General features: G+C 40.5%; 1 protein-coding gene across 2 annotated transcripts; it reads right to left on the bottom strand.

Moving 5' to 3' along the window:
- Positions 1-3,305: 3,305 nt before the first annotated feature.
- On the bottom strand, positions 3,306-24,040 carry GNS (glucosamine (N-acetyl)-6-sulfatase). Of its 2 annotated transcripts, none has more exons than XM_017822182.1 (14): positions 23,900-24,040; positions 23,279-23,338; positions 22,407-22,613; positions 20,810-20,875; positions 20,294-20,392; positions 17,818-17,985; positions 14,170-14,252; positions 12,736-12,854; positions 12,001-12,104; positions 11,504-11,605; positions 10,197-10,304; positions 9,382-9,492; positions 7,379-7,539; positions 3,306-6,557 (listed from the first exon to the last, which is right to left on the bottom strand). In XM_017822182.1, the coding sequence occupies exons 1-14, from the start codon at positions 24,038-24,040 to the stop codon at positions 6,482-6,484; spliced, it is 1,605 nt and encodes a 534-aa protein (XP_017677671.1). In that variant the 3' UTR covers positions 3,306-6,481. The 2 variants fall into 2 exon arrangements, with proteins under 2 accessions (XP_017677671.1, XP_017677669.1); XM_017822180.1 differs by lacking the exon at positions 23,900-24,040 and adding an exon at positions 23,433-23,706.
- Positions 24,041-24,992: the final 952 nt, after the last annotated feature.

Below are 24,992 nucleotides of genomic sequence, written 5' to 3'. Positions count from 1 at the left end.
CAAATGCAGTTGTTTTAAAATTTACATAGTTCTCAAAAACCTATTTTTAGAGCAGCTCAGAATATGAAAGAACTTTTCACTGTAATATAAAATCTCTCCTTACCTATCCGTGTAGTTCATCTTGGTTGCCTGGAAGTGAGGTGGCAAAACGGTAGGTGCAGGAACCTTACAGATGGTGGGAAGCAGAGGGCCATTGTTTTACATCTTCCCAGCAACTCTCTTACCCAGAGTGTGATGCAAGCACAGACTGTGCTGAAAGTTAGAGGCTTGACACAGATCACAGACGCACTGTGCTTTGCTGTTCAGAAGACAGGTTTAGTACTGTGAACTGAGGACTACCCTGTTCTGGAGGAATTATTTTCCTCTTGATGTGTAAGTAGATAAAAGAGATTCCTGCAGTAGCTAGTAGGCAACTCCCAGTCCAGAGAAGTTTGAGCCAAGCAGTTCAGACACCCAGCACCTCTGCTGGGAGCTAGTTTTGCGGTGTTTTTCAAGGAAATATTGCATAGGCCAAGATGTGTTTGAAAGGACACCTTGTTGTGTTGTGTGCTACTGAGGTGAGAGCTAATCATCTGGAATGTTCTTTTTTGCCACTGCGCAAACAAATTAGAAGAAGTGCGTTCAGTTGCAACAATGGAGGCCTAGAAGGGACCCAGCTTAACACCTTGCACTGAGGCACCTGGTACTAGCAAATGACTTCTCAAAGTGTTTCCTTCCTGCTTTCCTCAAAGGCGCTTTTTAAAATTGTCTTTTTGCAAGGATTAATTCTGCAAATGCTCAGTGCTGTCAAATCTAACATCTTTCATGATGCTGTATAAAGTACTGTCTTGGTCCTGTTTTTCTTGAGTATGTTTTCCATATGAGTAAGACAGGATATTATGGATAAATAGAGGAGTTCTGTTTTGCCTTTACTGCAACTACCCATGAGAGAAGTCAAGTGCAAAGCCCCTTCTTTTGCACTAGCTCTATAAACCTAAAAATAGCATCATAGTCTTGTGCATAGCATGAGACAAAATAGCAAGTCTAAGATTTCTCTCTTTAAATACAGAATCTGGTATGTGGTCAGAAATTTCAGCTGTTTTCAATGTGCCTTGGGAGGCATTAGAACACCAGTATATTTTATGACACCAAAGTTCAGCCTCTTGTTTTTTTACCAAGCAAAGTAGTTGTATTGGAACAGCGGCTCCAGAGTTCTCCCTTCAGATAAACAGGTGCTTTCCGTATGCCAGTAATCTTAGACTGTTCTACTCTAGATCTGTCAACTGATATTTTCAAAATCTCTGCTCTTTGCTCACAACATTTTTCCATAGATGTGTGAGCAAATGTTAGACATTTTTGTATCTGTTTATTACTCTGGTTTAAGTGCTCATTAGACACAGTCAGAACTTCTGGGTTTTTAGTAACACTGGAACAGAAAGGCAGCAGAAGTTGTGCAGAGTATCCTTTAACACCTGCTGCCAAGTGAGAGCACTCATTTTTAAATGTAAACGAGGCTGACTGAAAATGCAGGACACACATTAAAAAACAATGTCTACTTTAGTTCAACCCATGTAAATAAAAGACAAATCAGACAAATGTTTCCAGACAATTAACAGACTTTACACCAAAAGCGTATTTTGTTGCACAGTAAGTCTAGGATTGGTCACGTGCATTGTACTGTTTCAAAGCCTGGAGTAGCCAAAAAGTAGGAGGATGCTATTTTTTACTGCCTGTGTTTTTTCTTTGATATTCCAGAGAAGCTTTTGGAATTACGAACACCATGTCAAAAGATTTGAATACTTCTGTGAGGTTTTTGCCTTGTTACTTTAAACACTTTAAAAGCAGAGGATTAAAAATACTGCTAAGCAGGTATCCAAGTGCAATATTCCAAACTTACACATTTTTGGTATTATTTTGGTAGTTCAAAACCAAAGCAAAACATCACAGCTCAAAAAACCCCCCACTTTTTTTTTTTGCTTAGGATTTTAATGCTCTAGGAGAAGGGTTACTTTCCTGGTTTGGATTGTTTTGTTTTCCATTGTAATGTTTTCCTTTTATCTACTGAACATTTTAGTTGGCTGATAATGTGGCAGAACCCTCAGAACAAAAAACCAGAGCATTTATGCTCTGCTTATGCTTTCACTGATTTTCATCAACGCTTTGAGAATATTTCTATGACTCCTTAGTTCCATCCTTGATACGTTTGTTTACTGCCAACCCAGAGGAGTCTGCAAAGCCATTCTTACCAAGAAAGAGTCATGGAGCTGGCTTTTCCACAGAACTTGCACAGGAAAAATGCTGAAGTTGATGATTCAGTTGTCTTCCGTCAAGTCACTCTAATTCCTGTTTCTAGAAAATGGCTGGGTTTTGGCAGCTGGAATAAGTTCAGACAACTTCCATACCTTGAGCAAGCAGGCATTGACTATATTTTGAGATTTGTGAGCAATTACTGAACTCCAGCTTTAGACACAGTCCAGTGGGTATTACCAAAGATTAAGTGACAGCTGAATCTGACTACAGCAACATCTGGAAGGCAATATATTAGCACTGCCCTTCTTTCTAATCATGGATTTCCCCTGCCTCACCCCTTGAATAAGGTATTGACACTGGGTTTCTTTTTCTAAAACAGGTGACTCCTTTAGCCTTGTAGCAGCAATTTTCTTCACAAATATGGCTTGTTCTTAATTAATGGAAGACTGCTACCTTCCTTGCTGAAGGAGAAATGGTTATGCAGCAATGCAAATACAATGCAGAAATACTTGTTTCAGTAGCTTGTGAAAGCATCAGACCTAAATAGGTTGAAGGTGTACCAAATCACCTTCCTCTGTAGTTCAGAAAAGTTATGTATACATTTTTAAACAGAATAATTCAGGGAATTCAACTCTCTAACAGGGATTGAGGTGAGTAAGTAGCATTTATCTTGCTGTTGCTCACAGTTCCCATTTTGGAAAAAGCCCTTATGTGTGATTTTATTCTTCCTCTTTCCCAGAGGCAGAACACACTGCTCTGGGACAGCAGGGAGAACAGCAGTTTCTCCATTGTGCTTTTTGTTAAAGTTTTCCATCTATTCACCTACATCAGTTTCCAAGGAACTCTGAGCAAGTACAGTTGCATTTCAATTTGTCCTCTCACCTCATGTTTCTTCCTGGTGCAAAGCAGTCAAGTGTTGTCCTGTATATATGGCTCCCTGTGACCATATGAAGTAGCCATTGTTAAGCAGCAGGGCAGTAAAGCAGAGAACAGGCTTATAAAACAGGAATTCAGTCCTTAGACATGTGACACAGCTTATTCCTGTGGAAAGGTTTAACTCAAGCTCAGTAACAAAGTTAGGAAGTTTGAGAGGCAGTTTATTTTTTCCTTCTCCAAAAGTGCAGCAGTGAACAGGGTCCTCTGGAAGGGCACTTTCTAAACAGACATTCAAAACAGCAGAAATATGCTCACAACATGCTACAGCAAAGTATGCTCACATACAGAGAGAGTAATACAAAGAAAATTAATTTTAATCAAATCACAACAAATGAGAGCTGTTTCATTATGTTGAAATATTGTATTCAGCTTGTTGAATCAGTCTCAAATTTAACTTTACTGAAAAGGTATTATAACCTGCTTTGGCTGTGTGCTTCCATGTATGTGTCTCTGTTACAGCTTTATTCCTCAAAATGAAGTCCGGTTTACTGGGCTGATGCTGGGTAAGCATGTACTAGCTGTATTCACTTATGCTGAAGTGATGATAATGTTTTTTGGTTTAGGGTAACATAATGAAGTTATTAACTGCATTTCTCCCTGTATAGTATCTACCTTACCAGATCAGATCACTAAAAGTTCACAGCTCTACTTTCACTAGTAATGATTTTTAAAAAAAGTAAAAAAAAAAAAAATTATCACATTTTATCTAAACCCAACTCTGTACCAGTAAGGCCCTTTATTTAAAACTGTACATTTAACATGAATGCCTTTGGTAACAAGGTACAGGTACAGCCACAGTCAAATAACACATGAAATGGAATATCCCAAAAGACCATTTAGTTTTAAAATAACTTAGTTGGAAATTAGATCTGAGTAAGAGTCAAAGTTCCTTCATAGTGGTTTTTTAATCAAAGATAAGAATTAACACTGTTCATTTGAGGTTCTTATGCTTTATGGCAACAGTTATTGAGCCTCATTATAAAATGCTTTACAGGTATGTGCAGATAGCAAGAGTATTAATTTGGGTAAAACATCTGGTTACTCATACTGACTAATCTACATCTGCATCAATTCTGTCAATTTTCATATTACTTATTAGGCAAAAAGTAAATTTCAAATTAAAGTTTCCTTCTTATGGCTTAAGATTGCTTTAAGAAAAGACTGTATAAGAGTTACACATCTGTACCCATAACAAAGTTGTTTTCTATTAAGGAGCAACAGAATGCACATTACTTGCACTAAAACTTAATTCAAGCAGAAACTTGACATATGACCCAGATTTGCTAGAACTGTTAAGGGTTTAATGTGCAGCTATTTCACACTAGCCTCCATACCACTACCAAAACAAAATTTAGACAAAGAACAAGTCTAAGTTGCTAGAATTCTCTGAGCAAAACACTACATACATGAGCTTTACGTTTAGCTCAGTGCAAGAGAACACTTGAAAACAACTTTGGGGTTTTTTCTAAAGACAAAACAGTTTATGAAGGGTACCAATGGGCAATGCTAAGGTTTAAGAAACAAAAAAAACAGGATAAAGCTATAGTTGTAGTTAAGGAAAAAAAAACCCAGTCCTGAGTATTTGAAAGCATGGAAGTAGTTTGCATATCCAAAAACTTCTGTGTTCATACAGATGCTCCAGCTGAAAAGTTACCTTTCAAGCAATTTTTTTCCCCTCAAAATATTTGGTCACTTTTAGAGATTTGAAATTAAAGGTCTATAATATCTAACCTGGAGACCACCACAGAAGTTTGCAGCTATAAGCTACATGAAGGACAACTGGGGTATGCACCTTCACAGTTTTGAAAGAGTCATACTTTGTTGCCTACTTAATGATTACTTACTACAAGGTATTATGTGACAGAAGTTGAAATAATCATGCTCTACCGGGGTAAGAGATGTGAAATAACTAACTGAAAACTAAATAATTTCGCCACACTTTGTTTGACAAGGGAACAATTATCTTGCTGATAACACAGTTTATTTGCCCACAAGCAACAGGAACTTGTCTTGCAGAAGATCCACAATTCAGTGTTTCCAGACAGTGTTTTGCCAATGAATCTTTACAGAAGTAGTACGGTAATGGAAGTTTGGGTGTTTTTCAAGATTTAGAAAGATACTCAAGTTTGGGTACATGTGATGGCTGCATTTCAAATAAGCCTAATCAGAAGGTTGAAAAGACAGCAGACTTTCAGAAGGAAACAAAGTGATTTCTGACGTGTAGACCTTTGGTGTGAAGGCCACTTATTGCATGTTCCAAGTAGTCATGTCTCAACCAAAAAGCAACACTGTGAAGCACTTAAACTGCCTAAAATAGCTCTCTTAGCCTAATGTCTAGTGAGCAATGATTCTGTGATTTACTTTTAGCTAGTTTGCTTTCAAAATAAATTACCTTCAAGAATCTAATCAACATAAGATGTTAGACAATTTAAGACATTTGGAAGTTAAAAACAGATCAACTCTACTGTGGTGCCCTGGTTGTTGGATTTTGTTTATTTTAGTATTCTGTTTGTGTATTAAAAACAGACTTAAGAGTTAGCTCAAAGCACAGGCACACTTACTTGAATACTTACTAGCCTCAACACTCTCTTATTTAAACTAACTAGGAAGCCTATCTTAAACAATAAGAGTTTTTTCAGTACCCCATTCCAGCATTTCAAACTAAAAGGAGCCTGACATTACATTCTTGTTTGCAAGCTACCAAAGCTGTCCTACAAAATTCATTGGTCTCATCTGAAGTTGTCTCACTGAAAGAGACTACTTAGCAAACAGATTTTAATTCTGCACAAGACACTTGCTAGTCAGATCCTACAGTTTTGACTAATGCCTTCCTACTCTATTTTGGGCTAGTTTGCTATTGTCATTAACAGCTTTGAGCTCGATACAGGAAACCTATAATAAAGTCTGTGACACTGAATATGGGTGAGCATTACTGTGCAATAGCACCTGCCTATCTAACCTGACTCAAATACGCTTACTGATTTTTTAGAACAAAATAAACTGTTCAGATTCATAGGCATAGGTATACCTCTGTGCCTGTGATATGAAAAGGTACTTGAAAGACAAAGGTGATAATCAACTATTTGAGCAAGACAGATTAGCTGCGTCTAACGATTTACAGTTAGAGTTCAGCTGTAAAATATACATATTGCACAAGGCAACCAGCTAAAGACAAGGGGTTTTCTTCCAAACAAGGTTTGAAAAGCCCATTAAAAGTCTTCCAGCTGTGATCAGCAAGAGTTAATGGAGACAGACCTGCTGCAGCCACTGGAGAAACTGGTCAGTAGGAGCTGATTGCAAGAGGCTCTTGATGGTCTTATAAGGACTGTGTAGAAAACCTCCGAGCACGTAGGCCGTGATTGCTGAACATGAGCCGTGGGTCAAACCTGTACCTATAGGAAGGAACAGTCAAGCCTGAGCTAGTTGTCCTGCAGTGACCAGCACTTCTAGAAAAAGCTTATTGCTGGAATAGCTCTGGTACAAGGCTACATGAGTAGTTGCTTTCTCAACTGTATGCAGTAGCAACAATTTCTGTCTGTAAGGAGTCTTAGGCAACCAAGGAGTGGATGGTCTCCAAAGAAATAAATACTAGCTACAATGTACCAACAGCCTACAGGCACGTATAACAAACATGGAGGAGCTGCATTCTAACAAAGCTTTGCTGCCCCAAATTACAAACTTCTGTAGCACAACTGTAAGGACATTTTAAATAGTGCTTAAAAAAGCTTTGGTGTAAACGATAACTGAGTTTTGAGGTAAGAAGTGCTATTTACTTACAACAACTGACTAATACATACAGCTTAAGTCCTGCAGGAAATGTTCTTGCTAAGAGCATCTCCAGGACCAATCAGAGCAAGTATTTGGAAAATGCCTGCCTGTAGAAATCAGCAGAGCTTTTCCTGGTTTGCAGGCAAACCCAAGGTCACTGTCTCTGACTACTCAGCACAGCTGTACTCTTCAGCTGTTCTAAGTCAACAGTGGCTGACAACATTAAAGTAGTAGTATTCATACCATCAAAGTTATGTTTGGTAAGTTAAATTAAAATAGAGATTAAGTGTTAAAAAAATAGAAGCATCAAGAAAACGTCTCTATTAAACAGCAGTACTTACATCGATAATATATTCCATCACAAATACCCTCTATAAAAGCTTAATTTTAAAAATACACAGTTATATTTAAAAGTATTATAATAATTAAGTGGAGCAGTGTTTACCCGGGATCAAAGACACCTGGTGTCCGGCAAGTTGCTCCTGAACAGGACTGCAGCATCATTAATCGATAGTTCATCTTTTCTAGAATTTCTTGATCAATTGTTTTAGCAATGTTATTGATCTGGTGTGGATCTGCAGTCAAGTTGTACACCTCCACAAACACCTGTAGAAGAAAGTTCTTGCACTGTATTAAGTCCTGAATGCTAATTAACATTTAGTCATATTATTTGGGAAAAATGCTTTATGGCAGCACAGTCTCAAATGTTATTTTGAGCTCCACTGCAGCAGCCCCACACATAAGGTATGTTTAGCCATGCAGCTAAGTGGTCAAAGACAGTGTGCAAGCAAAGCAGAAGTGTTGAAGTAACACAGTATTGTTGGAAAAGTTTTCACTTTCACGTGAAGGACTCACCTGCTTCACTGCAGATTCTTTTCCAACACATAAATGGAACCTGTCTTATGACTGTAAGACCACAGTAAGAAACCAAGGCTAAGCTGGCTGTCTTTTCACTAATGGATCTCAAAATACACACTTTTATGACCATCACATCACCATTCTAGGTTCATCAGATACTCAGAGCTGTCAGACCCAAACAGGTGTCTTGACTTCATGTACAAAATATGCTGAACACAAGTATGCTATAGCCACAAAAAAGAAAAGCTTATTCTGTATGTGTGTGCTTTGAGGTTTGTCTGGAGGATTTTAGGGCAGATTTGGTTTTTGGGACATTAAATCTCTAGACCATTCTGTGGGACAAAAACTGGTCAGACATATGTCAAGAATTCAGCTGCTGTTTTGTCTGTGCTAGAGTAGGAGGCCTGACCACAGATGACATTGATAAAAATTGGCCGAGTTGTGTCTAACATAGATAAAGACATATCTGGACAGACTTTGGCTGCAGGCTTTTACAAGGTTCACTGCAAGGTCATAAAAGTCCCATTGCTGCACCTTCCCAATACTGTTGGTCTTACTTCAGCTAACCCAGGTAAGCAGTGACCCCAAAATGCCACAGCCATACCTCCTCAGTAGAAAAAAAAAACCAAAGTGACATGAAGTGTATTATTGAATCAACTTTGGAGTCTACTTTTACCAAGAAAGCTGCAAAACTTATTTAACTTGATCATGAGTTGTCAGAAAGCGGAAAAACAAAGGGCGGGGTCTGCTAATTGGCATTTTGGTCTCCTGTACAGTTTTTCACACTATCTAACTGCAAAAGCATCTTGTGGGATTTACTCCCCTGGTTTAAGTTGGTCATTGTAGACCACCATAAAACGTGTTTGTGGTGCACAATTACTGGGGATACCTGCTGTTCATGCTGTTATTGCACATCTGCTGACAATACAGCAGATCTGTGACCCAGCTGCCTCAAACCCAACATGCTCTAGAAATAGAGCAGCTGTGTGCAAATGGGCACAAGTAATGATCAGCTGTGTAACACACCACCTTTTGTGTGTACAGCGTGTGCTCCCCTAGAGAGATCTGTACAGTTTCTGAAGGGGGGACACTAGGTCCTTTATAACCAAACAACTTATGATAAGCACAGTTGTAGCTTAAGTACCCAAACAAATGAGTAATAGAAGACAAATTATTAGCCTGGAATTTCAATTCTTCACAGGTAAAAGAGTTGCAGCTGAACATAAACACACCGGAGGTACAGTGGAGCAGAAAATATTTGTAGAGAAGAGACTGCCATATGGAACTAAGCTAAGAGAGAGAACTGAACCCGGTCCAGCAAAGCTCCCTGAGAGGCTGTTAGGTAATACCAGAAGGTGATAATCAGAGTTTAGGCCTCACTTCCTTCCCACACAGCCCCTTTTCTTTTTTTTTTTCTTTTTCCCAGAACCTCACTACAGTTTTGGTCAAACATTCTCACCAGGAGATAACTTTACCCTGCAAGCAATGCTAGTCTGCTTTTCAGGGTACTTCACAGAAACCCTGAGAGCTGATAAGACAGACACTCTCACAGCTGTGAACAGCTGACATCTGCTAGTCAGACAGACTTACCTCCCGGTCATCAAACTCACAGTACTGCAGATCCCAGGAAGTTGACAGTGTCCTTACACAAGCATACGTGTTGTTATAGGAATCTTCACAGACGCAGTCTGGGAAGCAGTGCTGTGAAGTGAGCAGTGAACAAAAACTTCAGAGCAGGAGAAGAAGGTGAACTAGCAATCCTTTTCCTAGAGACTATACTATACTCATGCCAACAGCAGTTAACTGACAAACACCCAGATCTTAATTTAATACACACAAGTCTCCACTGGGGATTTTAAGCAAAAACTCAGCTCTTCTGAATTTGAGAAAGTGTTATTAGAGCCAGTATAATTAAGTGCATTATGTACAGGAAGCTAATGTACATACACTGAACAGAACAGCACAACACACTACTAAAGACAACACCAAAGACATGCTTTACTTAAGTAAAGCAAAGCAAACCTGCTTTGATTCAAAGAGTAGCTAGTGACTGAAATAATAGTCACAGACAAGAATTGTGCAACAAGGTCACTGCAAGTTTAGAAAGAACATTTTGTCACTGCCACACACTTGGCTAAGCCTACACCTTCCTGCATCTTTCTCCAGCCCTGGGGCCCAACAGATTCCTGTTGAAAGGGTTGCTGTGATCTCCATGGTCATGTTAGTCTCCATGTTAGTTCCACATGGCTGGATGTCTCCCTCCAATTCTCAAATGCTGCAGAGCACCTACAGAGCTCCAACTTACCAAGACACTTGGATTACGTACAGAACCAGGTTAGCCCATACAGCAAACAGGTTTAATTCAGCAGCTATTTCCTAACATTAACAGATCTTGTCTTGCTTACTGTGACTCCGGGTCCTAGGCCAGGACAGGTAGGATCACTGCCATTGTATCCTTCTCCTTGGTACTCCACCAGGAAGTCTGATCTCCATGTGACATTTTTGTCTCCTCTCTACAACAAGAGTTTAACACAACTTAGTTATCTGCTGCACTGTGAAACAGAATAAATTCTCCATGCTTGGTATAACACTAACACTTCCCACTGCTTACAAGGCAAAATCAGTCTTAAATAATTGACTTTAAGGTTAGAATGTCTTGTGTAACTGGAAGACAAGAATTCAATTCCAAAAATATTAGTACACCTTCTTGTGAGGGTTTAAAAATACTACCTTCAATTTATAAAGGATCATGCAGTAATACCAAGTAGGAGCCACATGGCCAGATATTACAGTCCTGCAGACAATATCCCTGTAAACAAGGCTGTTTCTCTTTGATTTATATCACACTACCACAACAGATGCAAAAAGATACCCCAGCCATAAGAAAAAAAACCCCCACCTTTAAGAAACAATTAAGGTTTAAGCTGGTCAATTTGTAGCTGCATTTTAAAAGACAAAGGAGATGAAACTGTAAATTTAATATACAGCAGCATCTCAGCCATATGCAGCAAAACACTGAATTGCAGTTTTGATTCCATCAAAGTTTAAACTAGGTGCTTTTTACCTGCTTCTGTCTAAAGAACAGCTTAAGGTTTTGGATACAAGGTTTTAAAGCAAAGCACAGTTTTAAATCTGGATGATCTTTCCAAGCTTACTTTCCAAGTAAGCTGCCTTCAATTTATAGACTAAATTTAATTAAAACTAAACAGATCAACTGCAAGCAGCTTTATTTAAATAGGCTTCTGCTCACCTATTGGAAAGGTCAAGTTTACTTTATAAAACCACATGCATTTTTCCAGAGTTTGGCAGGGAACACTAGTTCTACTGAAAATGGAGTCAAACTAAAGATTTAATAAGAACAGTCTGCTGTTCTCCTATGTCTATGCAGAGAAATGCTAAGAAAAGGGGAAAGAGGATGCAAGGTGGAAACAACTCACAGGCTTCAAAATAGAAATTACTACAAATGGCAGGATTAGCCAAAGGATGAAACAACTTTCTATTATAAAATGATCGCAAAGTTGTAGTGCTTATGAAAATACATTTAAACAACATACTCACTTTTTCCACTAATCTGTGAACATCCCATGTGAAAATTATATCAAAGGAAGAATCTGGATTATGAGTTAAGCTAGTCTATCAAAGGAAGTAGTATTCACTTTGAAGAATTACCCCTGCAAGAATTATCAGTTACTATCCCTGTTCATCGACTTACCAACAGTGGCAACAGTGACATCCCATCCATCTGGGTTTTATTCAAGTCATATCCCGCAATATCCAGAATAGTGGGACCCAAATCAATATTTGCAACAAGCATCTGCAGAGTGAGAAAAACGTAACTTCAGAAGATCAGTATCTAACAGATGTAATAATAGGACTTTGGTATTACAAGTATTTGTAAATTTAGGTACATCTAAACACTACTTAATTTCATCTTTATAGGCTAATGGACCCTGTGACATTCCAACGGTAGGTACTTTGGAAAGTGAGTTCAAAATTCATTTACTCTGTAGCTTGCAAGTGCTTAATTTCACTGATTCAAGGAAGAACAGATAGCTTTTTATAATGAGGTCTCTGCACTTTCTACCACTGTGTATTTAATTTCATTGATATATACATATATATGCAGGAGGATAAACTATTACCTGAAGTTGATAACTGTGAAACAATATTAAAAATAAATCTATACTCTTGATTTCACTTCTTTCTTACCGTGTTTGTCTGATTTGGTTTTACCCCTGGTCCTCGAACTAGCAGTGGAACTTTGATATCAAACTCATAAAGCTGCCGTTTGTCTATTGGCAAAGAAAACTGGCCTATACAATAGAAAAATGGAAAAAGTTAAATGACTTCTTGTTTCACATTTTACAAGTCTTTTGTTACTTAGAATCACAGAATGGTTTGGGTTGGAAGGGACCTCAAAAATCACCTAGTTCCAAACTCCCTGCTGCGGGCACATAATTGCCAGCAGCCAATTTTTAAAGAAGTCAGAAGAGGTTCTTAACCTGAACTGCATTAACAAATTGGAGGACAGGAACAGACAACTCCAAAGTATAAGCCATATCTTAAAAAGTTTAAGAGCTTACATACTGCACTTTTAGTTGTACAACATGATACAGATAGGTCTTCAACAGATTTTTATCTTATGCCAACTCTTCCTACAGAACATAAAGACCCTTCCTCCATTTCTGTTCTAATTTTATGTATACCAGGATACACTGGTAGAGATTAATGCTGAAAACCACAACCAAACAAAACCCAACCAAACTATAAAATCACCAAACACCCCACACTGCAACTCCAGATTGTTTTGCAACTCAAATCAGTACTTCTTCTGTCTACAGTTTTCCACAGCTGCTTTTCTATTTTCTGGAGTGGTCATGAGGGTGAAATGTTACGTGATTCCTGGATCTTCTACAAATATTCAGTAAACAGTAAAAATTTTACCAGTGTGGAAGCCATTGTCTGATGTGTAAAAGATATATGTGTTGTCTAATTCTCCATTCAGTTCCAGTTTCTTCACTAGTTTCTCTACCAGATCATCTACTGACAGCAGAGTTTGCCACCTATACAGAAAAAGTACTTCATATTAGAGTATGAAACATTTAGAATAACTCTGACTGCAGGTAGGCCATTCATATCCTGCTTCCAGTTAACAGCGTATGCACTGTAATTGAATTATTTTGCTTACAAATTCTGAAAACAAACTTCATAGACTACTACACTGTTCTTTTTGAGGCTGCAATTAAAGATAGAAATAAGATTGTTTGTCTTGAGTTCTTGTTAATTTTATTTTGTAGTGTCTGCAAAAGACACCAAAATGCCGATTACTTCTTATCTGGCGACAGTGAAGACCAACCTTGAAGCAACAATTATCTCCTGCAAGGTCAGTTGTTATTAGTTCTTTATATGTAGTTTAATATTAAAATGCAAGACTGCCATGAATTCAGTTGTCTATAAGAGATACTTTCTGTTTGAAAACTATAACAGCCATTTTGTATTACTCATGTAATGTCAGGGTCCACTATTTCAGGGTACCTAAAGCCTTCAATAGCTACAAGTTCTTTTTTTCTTTGTCATGGGGTTTGCCGCTGAGAAAAGCGACTGCTTCCATAAGCTTCCACAGACTAGTATTATGCTGAATTAACTACAGCTATTCAATACTTGGATGCTGTTTTCTCCAGGCTTTATTTAAGATTTTGTTGCATAATTTTACCTTCAGGTTTTATAAAGCAAGAGCCTAAAAAATCTTGGTTTTCCATCTCCAAAGTCCCTGATAACTGCTCAAAATGAAGTTCAACACTTAAACTAATGTTTATTTCAGAACTTTTCAAGAAAATACACCTGCAGTCAAAGCAAATGCTCTTCATTTCTTTTAAAAAAGGAAACAAGTCATATCTAGACATTACTCTCCACATCCCCTTTTATAAAAAGGAATCAAGCACCACCCTTGGCGAGGCAGGTATTCCCATGTAAGACTACAAGCCGAGGTTAATAAATCAGATTAGCTGGCAGACAGATCAATCACATTCGATGTACATTAGGCAAGAATCCAAAATTAAGTGAAGTAGAAGGTAAGGCCATTTTTTAAATAAAAACCTCTAGTGCACTGAAAGAAAAGCAATAGAAAAACGAAGTGTGATTGGTCTTTTTTGCGATAAATATTGGCACCATTTGTGAATAAAATATTTCTGAAGTCAATGACAAGTTCATTTGCAAAAAGTAAACAAAGTCAGGTTGGCTGAGACAGATGCCAGAGAACTCTTAGAGGTAATATGATTTTGACTGTCAGACTTACTACAACATTTTTAAAAACCCACGCTTTTAAAAAAAAAATTACAAGTTCTGATCAGAAACCTTTGACAACAAGAAAATTCTTACCGCTTTCTATAGGCATCATCAAGAAACTGTATTGAAGAGTTAGTCATTGGAGTCTTTGCTTGTCGAATTAACCAGTGCTTGTTCTAAAGGGAAAAAACAGAAAAGATTAGTGTAGGAGAGAAATATCAAGTTTTAAATCTTTCTTAGACCAATTAAAATAGAAATTATCCCCGTGAAACAGCCTGGCAATGCTACCAAACTGACCTGACTCAGATTTTACATGAACCAACAGGCAAGATCAAAGTTTCAAGAGCAGAATGTATTACATTATGCTCAGCCCTTGATGAGAAGAAAATAGCTGTGGATCTTTTCAAAGCAGTTCAGGGAAGAAAACTGTGAAAGGATTTAGGAATGCTCTCTTAGAGGTAAAAGTGTGATAGCCAGAGACAGGTCTGATGAAAACAATCTAAAGTATTGAGTATCTTTGTAAGATTGGACTTGGTTGTCAGTGATGGACCTTTGCAACTAAGATTAATGAGCATCCTAACGAATAGAGAGGTGGGAAGAAACTCCTGCATCAAAAGCAAATGGAACTACTTAAGTCATAGACAGGGGAGGACAAATATCTGTAACAGTGCCACTATCAGATTCTTGGCAACCTATGAACTCGGGGCTGGATACTAGGGTGAGGAGCAGAACATTACCATTTTATTTGGATTTTGACTTCAAAACAGGAGCATTTATTTAGCTGCAGCATCATCGATTCTTCTAGCTGGATCCCCAACTTTCAGAAACAGCCCCTCCCTTTCTCCCCTCATCCACCCCCCCCAAAGTAATGAATACTATGTAATTCATATAAAACGTGATACTCCCACATTGAAGCACCAGTCTGAACCGGGTCAGCTGCTGTACAAATACAAGGGAAGGTCTGTTGTGAACAACCTGAAGGTTAATATTAGTGGGAATCACAACAAAGAAGAAAGTCATGTCAATGCAGCTTTACACTTTTTCATTTAGTAGGTCAGAGATGACCCACACATCATCCTCAGCTTGAGCCTGTATTTAGCTGGTCCCTCCTCTCCGTAGAGCCTCTTGTTATGCAATTTCCCTTCTGTCACAAGCAAATGACTCTGAATGAGCTCAGGCTTTAGGGACTCACAACAAATCAACTCATCTCCTGCAACTATTCAGTTCCCCTGTTTTTTGTTCTTGACAATCAAAGGAAAGATTTTTGGCATAAAGACTTAATGCCATGCCCACTTTATTTTAATTCAGTTGTATTCAGATTCTCTTATACAGTAGTTGTAAAACAATTTTCTGGTGAGACACCATGTCACTATCTCAACAAGAAACACAGCATAATCAACACCAAACATCTGGGACTTGTGTGTTGGCTGAGAGAGGAAAAAGGGAATACATCACAAATCTTATCTCCAGCTCAGCAGAAGTTCTTGCAAGAACAGAGGAGCTGGTAACATCACCTGTGCACCAGCCACTTTTCACAAGGGTGAAAAGGATAGGTGCTTCATAAGGCTGGAAAGTCACCAACTGCAGTAGAATCCTCTTTCACTTGAGTATGTTGTTTTTCCTACCTTTCTCTGAAATTTCAAAAACTTCACACAGAACCTAAACACCTTTGTGGATTTCAATAAACTTCACACTGACTCAGAGTCCTCAAATATGCTTCCCTGTCAAGTGTCTCAGCATTTACATACAAAGCTGTCCACCAGTCCTGCTGCCTCTATGTTCCATTCTCAGAGAAATTTTAGGAGACTGAGACAGTATACCATATATTGCCAGCAGAATCTGAACACAGGTGTGCTCTGATTTTGCCTGAAAAACAATGCATGCAAGAGAAATACCCAACACATATCTTAACTTCTCTCTCAGAACAGCTTAGATAAAACACTCATTTGGATATTTAACAGTCCTGCTTGGGAACCCAGACAGGTGCCCATCATTCCCTACAGTTCATAGCTGAGGATCCGAAGCAGAAATTCAAGTCAGATTCTGAGCAGTGATGTACACAAGAGCTTAACGCCTATTTTTCATGCAGAGATTCTGCCTAAATGGCTCCTTTTAGTAGCCCTTGCCCATATACTGCATAAGGAAGTAAGGCAATATTCATTTAGGAGTCAAGACTGTACAATGCAAGACTGTCCAGCAAGCATTACAACATCAGTGAGGATCTGAGCCTATGTACATATTTACTGCTACTGCAGGAATCATGCTTGCCCTAAAAAACAGTGAAGCTCAAAGAAGAGTTAGGCTTCAAGACTACAGCACTGCCAACTGCAGAAATGCACATTGTTAATGACCTTAGCTACTGTGTCTAGGAAGAAGGGTAATGCTACTCTGTTCTTATAAGAAAACTGCTGTTTCCACAGATATTAATTACCAAACATTAAGTCTATTGTTTTGCTTTGTGTGATACAGGCATATGCAGAGCTTTTGCACCACATAAGGGAGCTCCACACTGTATGCTAGCTGCTGACTTCACTGACCAAGTTATTTCTAAGTCACTATTTTAAAAGCACTCAATTATTACAGTAGTGGAATCTAAGCCAAAGTTCAGGATCCTTTTACAAAGGAAAAGATCCCAGTCTGATTCTTACTCTCTAGTTTGAAACTTAAAAAGTACGGCTGAAGTGTTTATTACTGCCTGCAGCCCTTTTCTCCCCTTTCATTCATGTTTTTATATCATACTGATAAGTACATGGTCATTTTGCAAGCTGCAATCCACAGCAAAAACCAAGTTTCATTCTGTATCACATGAGTCACAGTGACCTTAGAAGAAGTACGACTAGGCTCCTGATAGGCATTTAAGCAATGTTATCTCTCAGTCTTGAGATTAGAAGCAAATCTTGAAGTGAAATAATTGAACACTGAGCAGTAGTGGGTTCTATATTTTAAACTACTTGAATCAAAAATACAAAACTTCTGTAAATTAGGTATCTCACCAGATGAACTGTGAATTTCACTTATTGGCAGAGTAAGTTGCAGCAGATTAGTGTGAGCTAGACCACAGCTGGCCAAGTTTGCTGGCAGTGGAAGATACTGCCCTGTCCCAAGGATGTCTGAGTTTGTAATATTAGGCTCAGTAATTCTGTTTGCAGGTTATTTCAACAAATGGAAGTTCTCAAAGTCCTTAGTGACCCTGGGGCCTGTGGTTCATGATTTCACTAAGTCCTCTGGTTAGTCTGACATGCTTGTCACCTCAGGGCAGCTTTGCCATGAGCTCAAGGAATGGAACACCCATCCACACCAGCAGATGTGCGTAAGGAATTCAAGGCTCTCAACATTCTTCACCCGAGCCTTTGAGTAGCATACTACCTATGTGTTCTCCTGAACTCCTGGGAATAAGAAAAGAATTTTTTAAGAGCTTCACAAGAATCTGGAAATTGGACAAGGAATTCACTTTTTTCCATTTATCAGTCGTAATTCCATTGTACTACCATATAATTTTGTCATTACATTTTTTATTTACAAGATATTGGTATGCAAATATCTTAAAAATCACAATAAATGTATCTGACCCTGACAGACTGATCAGAATCATTAAAAACCAGTAGTCATGGTATTGGCCTATTCTCACTGTTTAAACCATCAAGTTAGGGCACTGCTTACTGCTCTCACAAAGTAGAACAACCTATAGAGATTCTTGCTAGTTAGCTTACCTTGCCATGAATATTAAAATAGTTAGCTTACCTTGCCATGAATATTAAAATTGCTGTTTCTTGGTGCACTGACATTCTGAAAGCTCTTCGTATACTGTGGAGCAGGTGTCCAAGGGGAGTGTGGTGCTGGGGTTGAGATCATCATAAAGAAAGGTTCGAAATTAGATTTGTACTCTAAGAAGTCCAATGACATGTTGGCCTGCAAAGTGTTGTTGAAGGAGAGAAGTTATGCCTCAAAGGAAAACAGTAAGTATTTGAAAAATCCAAACTAAACATTCGTAACTCATTTAGAGCTTGGTAATACTGGGAACTTTTAAACTATTTCAAAAACTTACTGTCTGCTCATCTACAAATGTCTAGAACAGCAGCTCATAATAAAGCCAATCCCAAGTGCTCAAGTTAAACAAATAATTTCTCCCACAACTCTGAACAACTTTCTGCTTCAGAACTTTGCATTATTTAAACTTGGAAAGCTCATCAGAAGTTTGTGCCTATTTCAACAGAATCCACCTAAACAGGATTTATCAAGTAATATCAGAGCTTTCTTTAATACAATCAGAATCCTTCTGAGGCTTTCAGATGCCACTTGCTGTTTGACAGGTACCAGTTCAGCAGCTTCAATTGTCTTCAGAAATAGCAATAGTTCTGGGAAATAAAAATGTCACCCCCACTGTTTATAGCATATGCTCATTCTACAGCAAGCTCCTAGATCACAAGGGGTGAAGACAGCAGGTCTGGTGAAGAACAGTGCCAAACTCCACTAGCTCGTGCCACTTCACTGCACTTTCAGTTTCATTTCAGCCTATACACAACTTCAAGTAGCAAGTTAGAAGAGAGCGTGAGTTCCATTTCGGTCTTCCCTTGGTCAGCCTTTAAAATTAAAGCTTCAAAGATATTACTCGTAGATGAGTTCTTCAGTATTCAAATCTTACAGCATTTTTCTTTCCTGTCTGATTAGTATACCCCATTTTGGATACCCTTTTTCTTTCTCTAGAAAAAAACAATACACTAGGAATTCTCGCTCTTCCTTCCTCCTAACTTGTACATCTAAGCAAGTAGGGCTTGACTTCAGTTATATGACAACAGAGTTAAGGAAGGATAAGAACCATTCAGAAACCAGCATGATGTAGGTAAACTCATAGAGGTAGCCAACTTTGATTTCATTAGGAGCTTAAACTGCAACATGTGAGGACTGCAGTAGAAAGATTCAGGTGCCCTTAGTCAGGACCAGAAAGCTTGTACATCACATCAAGCAACACAGGAACTCTGCACAAGCAATTTATTCCCGTGCACTGCCCAGCAAGTGAATTAAACTCGAACACAACTCTGAAATGCTGAATACATGTTTGGTAACTACAGGCAGAAAGCAGAATGCAATACACTGAAAATCATAATACACTGCTGTGTCAATACGTAACATACCACAAGTAAGCAGTTTATGCAACAATGACCTGTTGGACAAAATGCTTACGAGCTGCTGAAGGATCAAAAAACCCCAGTACAATGCCAGTAATAGGATAGTCTCACTTCTGGCCTATCAATTCCAATCTAGCTTTAGAGCATGTAAATCTAAATTTAATCAGACAGCTGTTCAGTACCCTAGGAAACATCAATCAGTGCTGTTGCTAGTAAGCAGCTGCCTGTTCTAGCACCCACTGGAACGAAACTCTTCAGGGTCTCCGTGAAAGACTACAACACTGCACGAGGAGACATCTCAGAGAAGAACTTTTGCAAGTGCTGCATGTGAGCTCCCAGCAGTAGCAACCCATACACTGTAACAGCAAGTCAGATTATGACTCCAGCTTGGCAGGAAGGGGCAACATCCTCCCTTTTCCCCCCCAGCTACCACTACTTGCCAAATAGGGCCTTAAGAGAGCTAAAGTAACTCTTCCAACTTTCCTTTGTCTTTGAAACCTTTGTTATTTCTCTATTTTAGGAGGGTAAAAAGGTGACAAACTCCCTTGGTCAGCTACACATTGCCCTCTCATACTATGAAAGACTGATTAGTCTCTAATAATTCCAAGTTATCAGCCTGATGTAGCTGGAGATTACAATACACTACCACATCATAATACCTAAGAAACAAAACATGCTGTAAAGCTATTCTTACATGCTTAACTTCCTACTGAAATCTTGGCCCAGTTAATCTGTTACAGAAGTTGCATATATATAATGAAACATATCCTTTTATGAAGTAATTTAAATCACTGCCTATGTGTTCCTCATGCACCCCAGCAGTATTAACCTCTCAGTTAGGCTACCGACTGGCAAATGGGTAGTTGGAATCCCTTTCCTCTCCAGAGCTCAAACACAAACCTGTCATGCCTAAATATACTCAGAATCTTGCTCTGCTAATTAATGCCTACCCATCATCACGACAGCATAATTGTGCATGTATGAAGTAATACAGCCTAACAAATTATCATCCCACCCTTCCCCAAGCTCTCAGCATGAGGCATTATCTGGTCATAAGCAGCTTCTGTACCAAACGTTGCAAAATTTCTTACCAGGACATCTGTCAGATAATCTACACTGTAGTTCTCGCCATGCCTTCGTGCTTTGCCATTTACTGAGAGAGTATAGTTGTAGTACTTTGAATTTTTCTCCTGTGGAAAAGAAAAGTTATATAGATCTTTATACAAAACAACATGTACATTGATCACTTGAAGTAATTGAAGTGAGCTGCCCACAAGCATTTGTCAAAAAGGTTGTGAGCATTTGCCATAAGGATACTGCAAGAATTCTCAGAAGTTTCTAACATCAAAACTTATTTTGGTGCTATCTCACACTGCTTTGGCTTTACAAACCAGAGTTTTCAACCAGGCACTCAGTAGGAGTAGCCTTTGTGAAAGCCAAGGATCTGATGTGCAACAGAAGAAAAAAGGGAAGAAAATTTGCATTGTTAGATGCTCTTTGCCTGCTCTTTCATGATCAGCAAAGTTAGAATTCAACTAGGATTACAAAACCAAATTGGATTACAAGCAAAATTAAGTATTAAAAAAAGAAAAAAAAAAGGCACATACCAAAGCATACCAAAAACTCCATCCAGGAGGGACGTGACCTACTCCCCCTGCATCCTCTGCTCCGTACTGCAAGAAGACAGACCATGACTCACAGTTTCAATTAGGATGAATAAAAGCTAGAAATTATGTTTCATATTCATGTGCTTTATTCAACACTAGTCAGAAACCATGTTAGGACAAACCCAATTTCAGAATGGGGAAAAACAAGTATATACACATATAAAAACACATGTAGAGCCAGTTAAAGAAACTAGGGTTCAATAACTAGAAAGACAGTAACTGAAAGCTTGGTAATCACAAAAAAATTTAAGTGTTATTCCCTTCTCTATTTTCTTGTGAAAATATGCACAAATCCTGGAGAACACATGGTACGCCATCAGGTAATGAGAAGTGATCAAAACATCTACATGACAATCTTAGGCTTTGTGACAACAGTTCATAAGATACTAGAGAAAATTTCATGTAGACCAACAGCTTCCTTCACTCTCCACAAATGGGGGCATAGCCTCTTATCACCTCAGTGCCAAATAATCTACAACAAGCAGCCTTTAAGACAGCAAAAAAGGGAAAGTAGCTGCTGAGTCAGTGCCAAACTCAAAACAGAGGGTGCCTCAGAGCAACACAACGGGTTTTCTCAGGGCTGCCCCCTCCCATCTTCATGGCTTGCCTAACTGCAAGGATGGGAGACTGCTGAGTCAAGGGATGCTCAGAGGAAGACAGTTAAAAGTTTCCCTTCCCCTTGCTGCCTCAGGAACATCAGCAGAAACAAATTCGTGCATTGCTATGAAAATTCACGTTCCATTATTCTATTATACCACCAGCATTTTCCACCAAGAGATGCAAGGAAAATAATGCTGTTAAGAACCCTGTAACTCATCTAGCTTCAAATCCAATTCCATCACACAAGAGGAATACCTAATTTTAGAGCTTTCAGTGCTGAATTTTACATCTTACCATAAACTACTAGAAACCATAGGCTAGTTAAAAAGAGAAAAAAACAAAAGCACACACATAAAAGTGATTTAATGGTAAAGTGTTGGGTAACTGCTGTAAAGAGCTCTGAAAATATCTGTTCTCCCAATGAATTTACCTTAGTGGACACTTAATTTTTAAAATATCATATTGACTGCTAAAAAAAAATAGTCCTCTGATGGAAGAGGATATGTCAGTCAGGAATACTGAGACAAATCAATTTTTTAAATGTTATTCTAACATCATGCATGGTCTGGCATTGGTTTGATGGGTTCTTCAGTACCACAGGCCAATCATCTATCCATTTCCTCCAGTCATTAAAATCATCATCTCTAAAAATTAACACATTTGAACGTACTAAAAAAAAGCTTTTGGATTCCATCATTCTTTCAAAATCAACTTTAAAAACATTCTGATACAGAATGATACAGAACCTGAATTTAACCAAATTAGAGATCTGAACTTTACATCATATTTATCTCATCTGAGCAAAGGGAAGCATTCATCCAAGTTACGTCATATTATACATTTTGGGGACCCAGCAAATAGAAAAATCACGGAATGTTTTAGAAAGATATACAAATGCAAATAAACTGTAACATTAAAAAAAAAAGGCACAAAATACCTCATTTAAATACTTCCCAGCAAAGAAAGTTTGATAACCACACATAGATTTGAGCAGCGCTGGGAAGGTGTATGGTTCTTGAATCTTCTGCCATAACTTGCTGCTACAGTTCCCTTCCAGAGTGTTATTAACGACATGATGATTATGTGGATATTTTCCTGTTAAAATGCTAGCTCGACTGGGACAGCAAAGTGCACTGGGAACATACTGGAAAAACAGAATGAAGACAGATAAGACTGGCATAGTAGAACAATTTTATCTCAAAATTTGTAGTTTTTAAATATCAGCTAACAGGTTGATTAAAATGTTCATCAACATTAAAACCTACTTCTTTCTGGACAGACAGAATTACGTTCCGAGTATTTTCACTAATGCAAAGCTACACATGAAACCAGTTTCAGGTCTGCAGTACATGCCCTTCAGCCCCTCAATGCAAGATTAGATGTGGTTCTTACACAGGAACAATTGCCCATTGACTCACTCCACTATTTTAGCCATGGAGATATACTAGAATATGAAAAGAGTGAAACAGATTTTCATCATGCATGAAGCTGATGAAAGTTTCAAGCAGCTACTTTTAATGCTTCTCAGTTTGTAATAAAAATATTCAGACTACATGGCTTTACAGTTAAAGGAAGTTAGCACAAGTGTTTTCAGGAAGTGAAACTTTCCTTCACAGATTTTAACATGGCCTTAAGTTATATTCATTCGGAGACCTAAAAGTAGTTAGAGATTGAATTTAAAAACCCCTACAACCACAGGTACAGGCTTCATAAAACTATTACCAGCTTTGAGACCTCAGATGACCTGAGATACAGAGTACACAAATGCATGCAACCTCAGAAGCTCAGAGAGTTAATGCAAACACTTACTGCATTTAGGAAGGTTATTCCCATCTGTGCAATGAGAGCATTAGTCTTCTTTAGGGGAGTCTGGAAGAAAAATACCCAAAGGGTGTCAGCTAAAAAGGCAAGGATGCCAGGTAGAGCAGGGGACTTGAAGCAGACTACGCAAAAGAAGTCCCACCATCAGAGTTTTCAGGCACCACGCAGGAAAGACACTAAGTGTCCTTTCCTTCTTGCCGGGGCCTGGAGCGGCCACGGCGGTTGCGCAAGGTGGGCCCAAGGGAGCAGAGGTGCGGGGAGTTTCCAGGGGTACTCGCAGCGGCTGCACTGGAGACGCCCCAGCCCGATCGAGCTCCAATGGCTCTGCAGAGCAGCTCATCCCACCCGTGGAAGCCCCACCGTGGCGCTCCTTCAGCAGGGCAGTTCGGCCCGAGGCCGCGGGAGCCCATGCCCGAGTTCGGGCCGGGCCCAGCCCAGCCCACCGCCCCTCGCGGCCACAGCGACCCCGGCCCCACGCCCTGCCCTGCCCAGCCCCCGAGCCCGGTCCCGCCGGCCGACAGCCCCGTATGCGCCTCGGCGGCCGGGCGGCGAGTCCCCCTCTCTCTCGCCGCGCTGCCGCCGGCCCCGCGCCCGCCGCGGCGGGGTTACCATGCCGCCCAGGCAGACATCCTGGTCATCGGTGAGGATGAGCACCACGTTGGGCCTCCGCGCCTGCTGGGCTGCCCGCGCCGGGCTCAGCACCAGCAGCGCGGCCAGCGCCAGCCCCCGGAGCAGCGCGGCAGGGGCCATAGCGCGGTGGACGGGCGGGCGGAGGGACGGGACAAGGGGGTCGGTGCCTCTCGGCGCCGCCGCCGGTCCCGGAGCAGCAGCGCGCGGGCCCGCCCCGCCCGCGGCATATGACCCAGGAGCGCGAGGGGGGGCGGCGTCACGTGGCCCGGGGACAGCCCCGGCCCCGCCCCGTCGGGCTCGGCCCCGGCCTGGACTGCGCGGGGGCCTTTTCCATCTGGGACCTTCGCGCTCCACTGCAGGGATGTGTGTACATGTCTATAGAGCGGGTGCCAGGGGGATGGAGCCAGGCTCTTCTCGGTGCTGCCAGGCAATAGGACAAGCGGCAACGGGCAGAAACTGATGCACAGGAAGTGCCACCTGAGTACGAGGAAGAACTTCTTTACTGTGCGCGCACTGGAACAGGTTGCCCAGAGAGGTTATGGAGTCTCCCTCACTGGAGATACTCCAAAACCGCCTAGACGCATTCCCGTGCCGTGTGCCCTGTTTGAGCAGGGAAGTTGGACCATTTGATCCACTGTGGTCCCTTCTAACCTGACCCATTCTGTGATTCTGTGAATTTCTGACCTGAATTATCGCGGCTGCCCCGCCTGTGGCCGGCCGGCCCGCCTGTAGCGCCATCGGTGCCCAGCGAGCCTAGGCGGAGCCGTGAGGATCCCGCCATGCGCTCTGGGCCGCGGGCTGTGCTACAGGGACCGGCCGCAGCCCAGGTACTGAATTGCCGCAGAACCAGGCCGCCGCTCCAGCTGGGAGCAGGAGCAGGACGACGGGCAGGACGATGGTGCCCGGGTACCGCGCCCAGTGTCACCGCCCCGAGGCGGGGCGAGGTCACTTGCTCCCCCACCCCTCCGCAGGTGCAGCGCCCTCCTCTCCCCGCAGTGTGTGCCCGCGGTGCGCGGGGAGGGGGCGGAGCCGGGCGCGGCGCTCCTGCGGGCGGGGGAGCGTCCCACCCGCC

Source organism: Lepidothrix coronata, unplaced genomic scaffold, assembly GCF_001604755.1.
Source record: "Lepidothrix coronata isolate B3197 unplaced genomic scaffold, Lepidothrix_coronata-1.0 Scaffold95, whole genome shotgun sequence".
Classification (NCBI taxonomy): domain Eukaryota; kingdom Metazoa; phylum Chordata; class Aves; order Passeriformes; family Pipridae; genus Lepidothrix; species Lepidothrix coronata.
Note: the sequence above shows the minus strand (reverse complement) of the source record. Positions and strands in the feature narration are given on the sequence as shown.

What these genes read in the sequence shown, in the direction of transcription:
- GNS (XM_017822180.1), bottom strand. Translation starts at nt 23,630, where the DNA reads ATGAGCTGCTCTGCAGAGCCATTGGAGCTCGATCGGGCTGGGGCGTCT. An exon ending in GCCTAGGACCCGGAGTCACA is followed by an intron (nt 9,493 to 10,196) that starts GTAAGCAAGACA and finishes CTCACTTCACAG; the next exon opens with CACTGCTTCCCAGACTGCGT. An exon ending in CCAGGTGTCTTTGATCCCGG is followed by an intron (nt 6,558 to 7,378) that starts GTAAACACTGCT and finishes TCCTTCCTATAG; the next exon opens with GTACAGGTTTGACCCACGGC.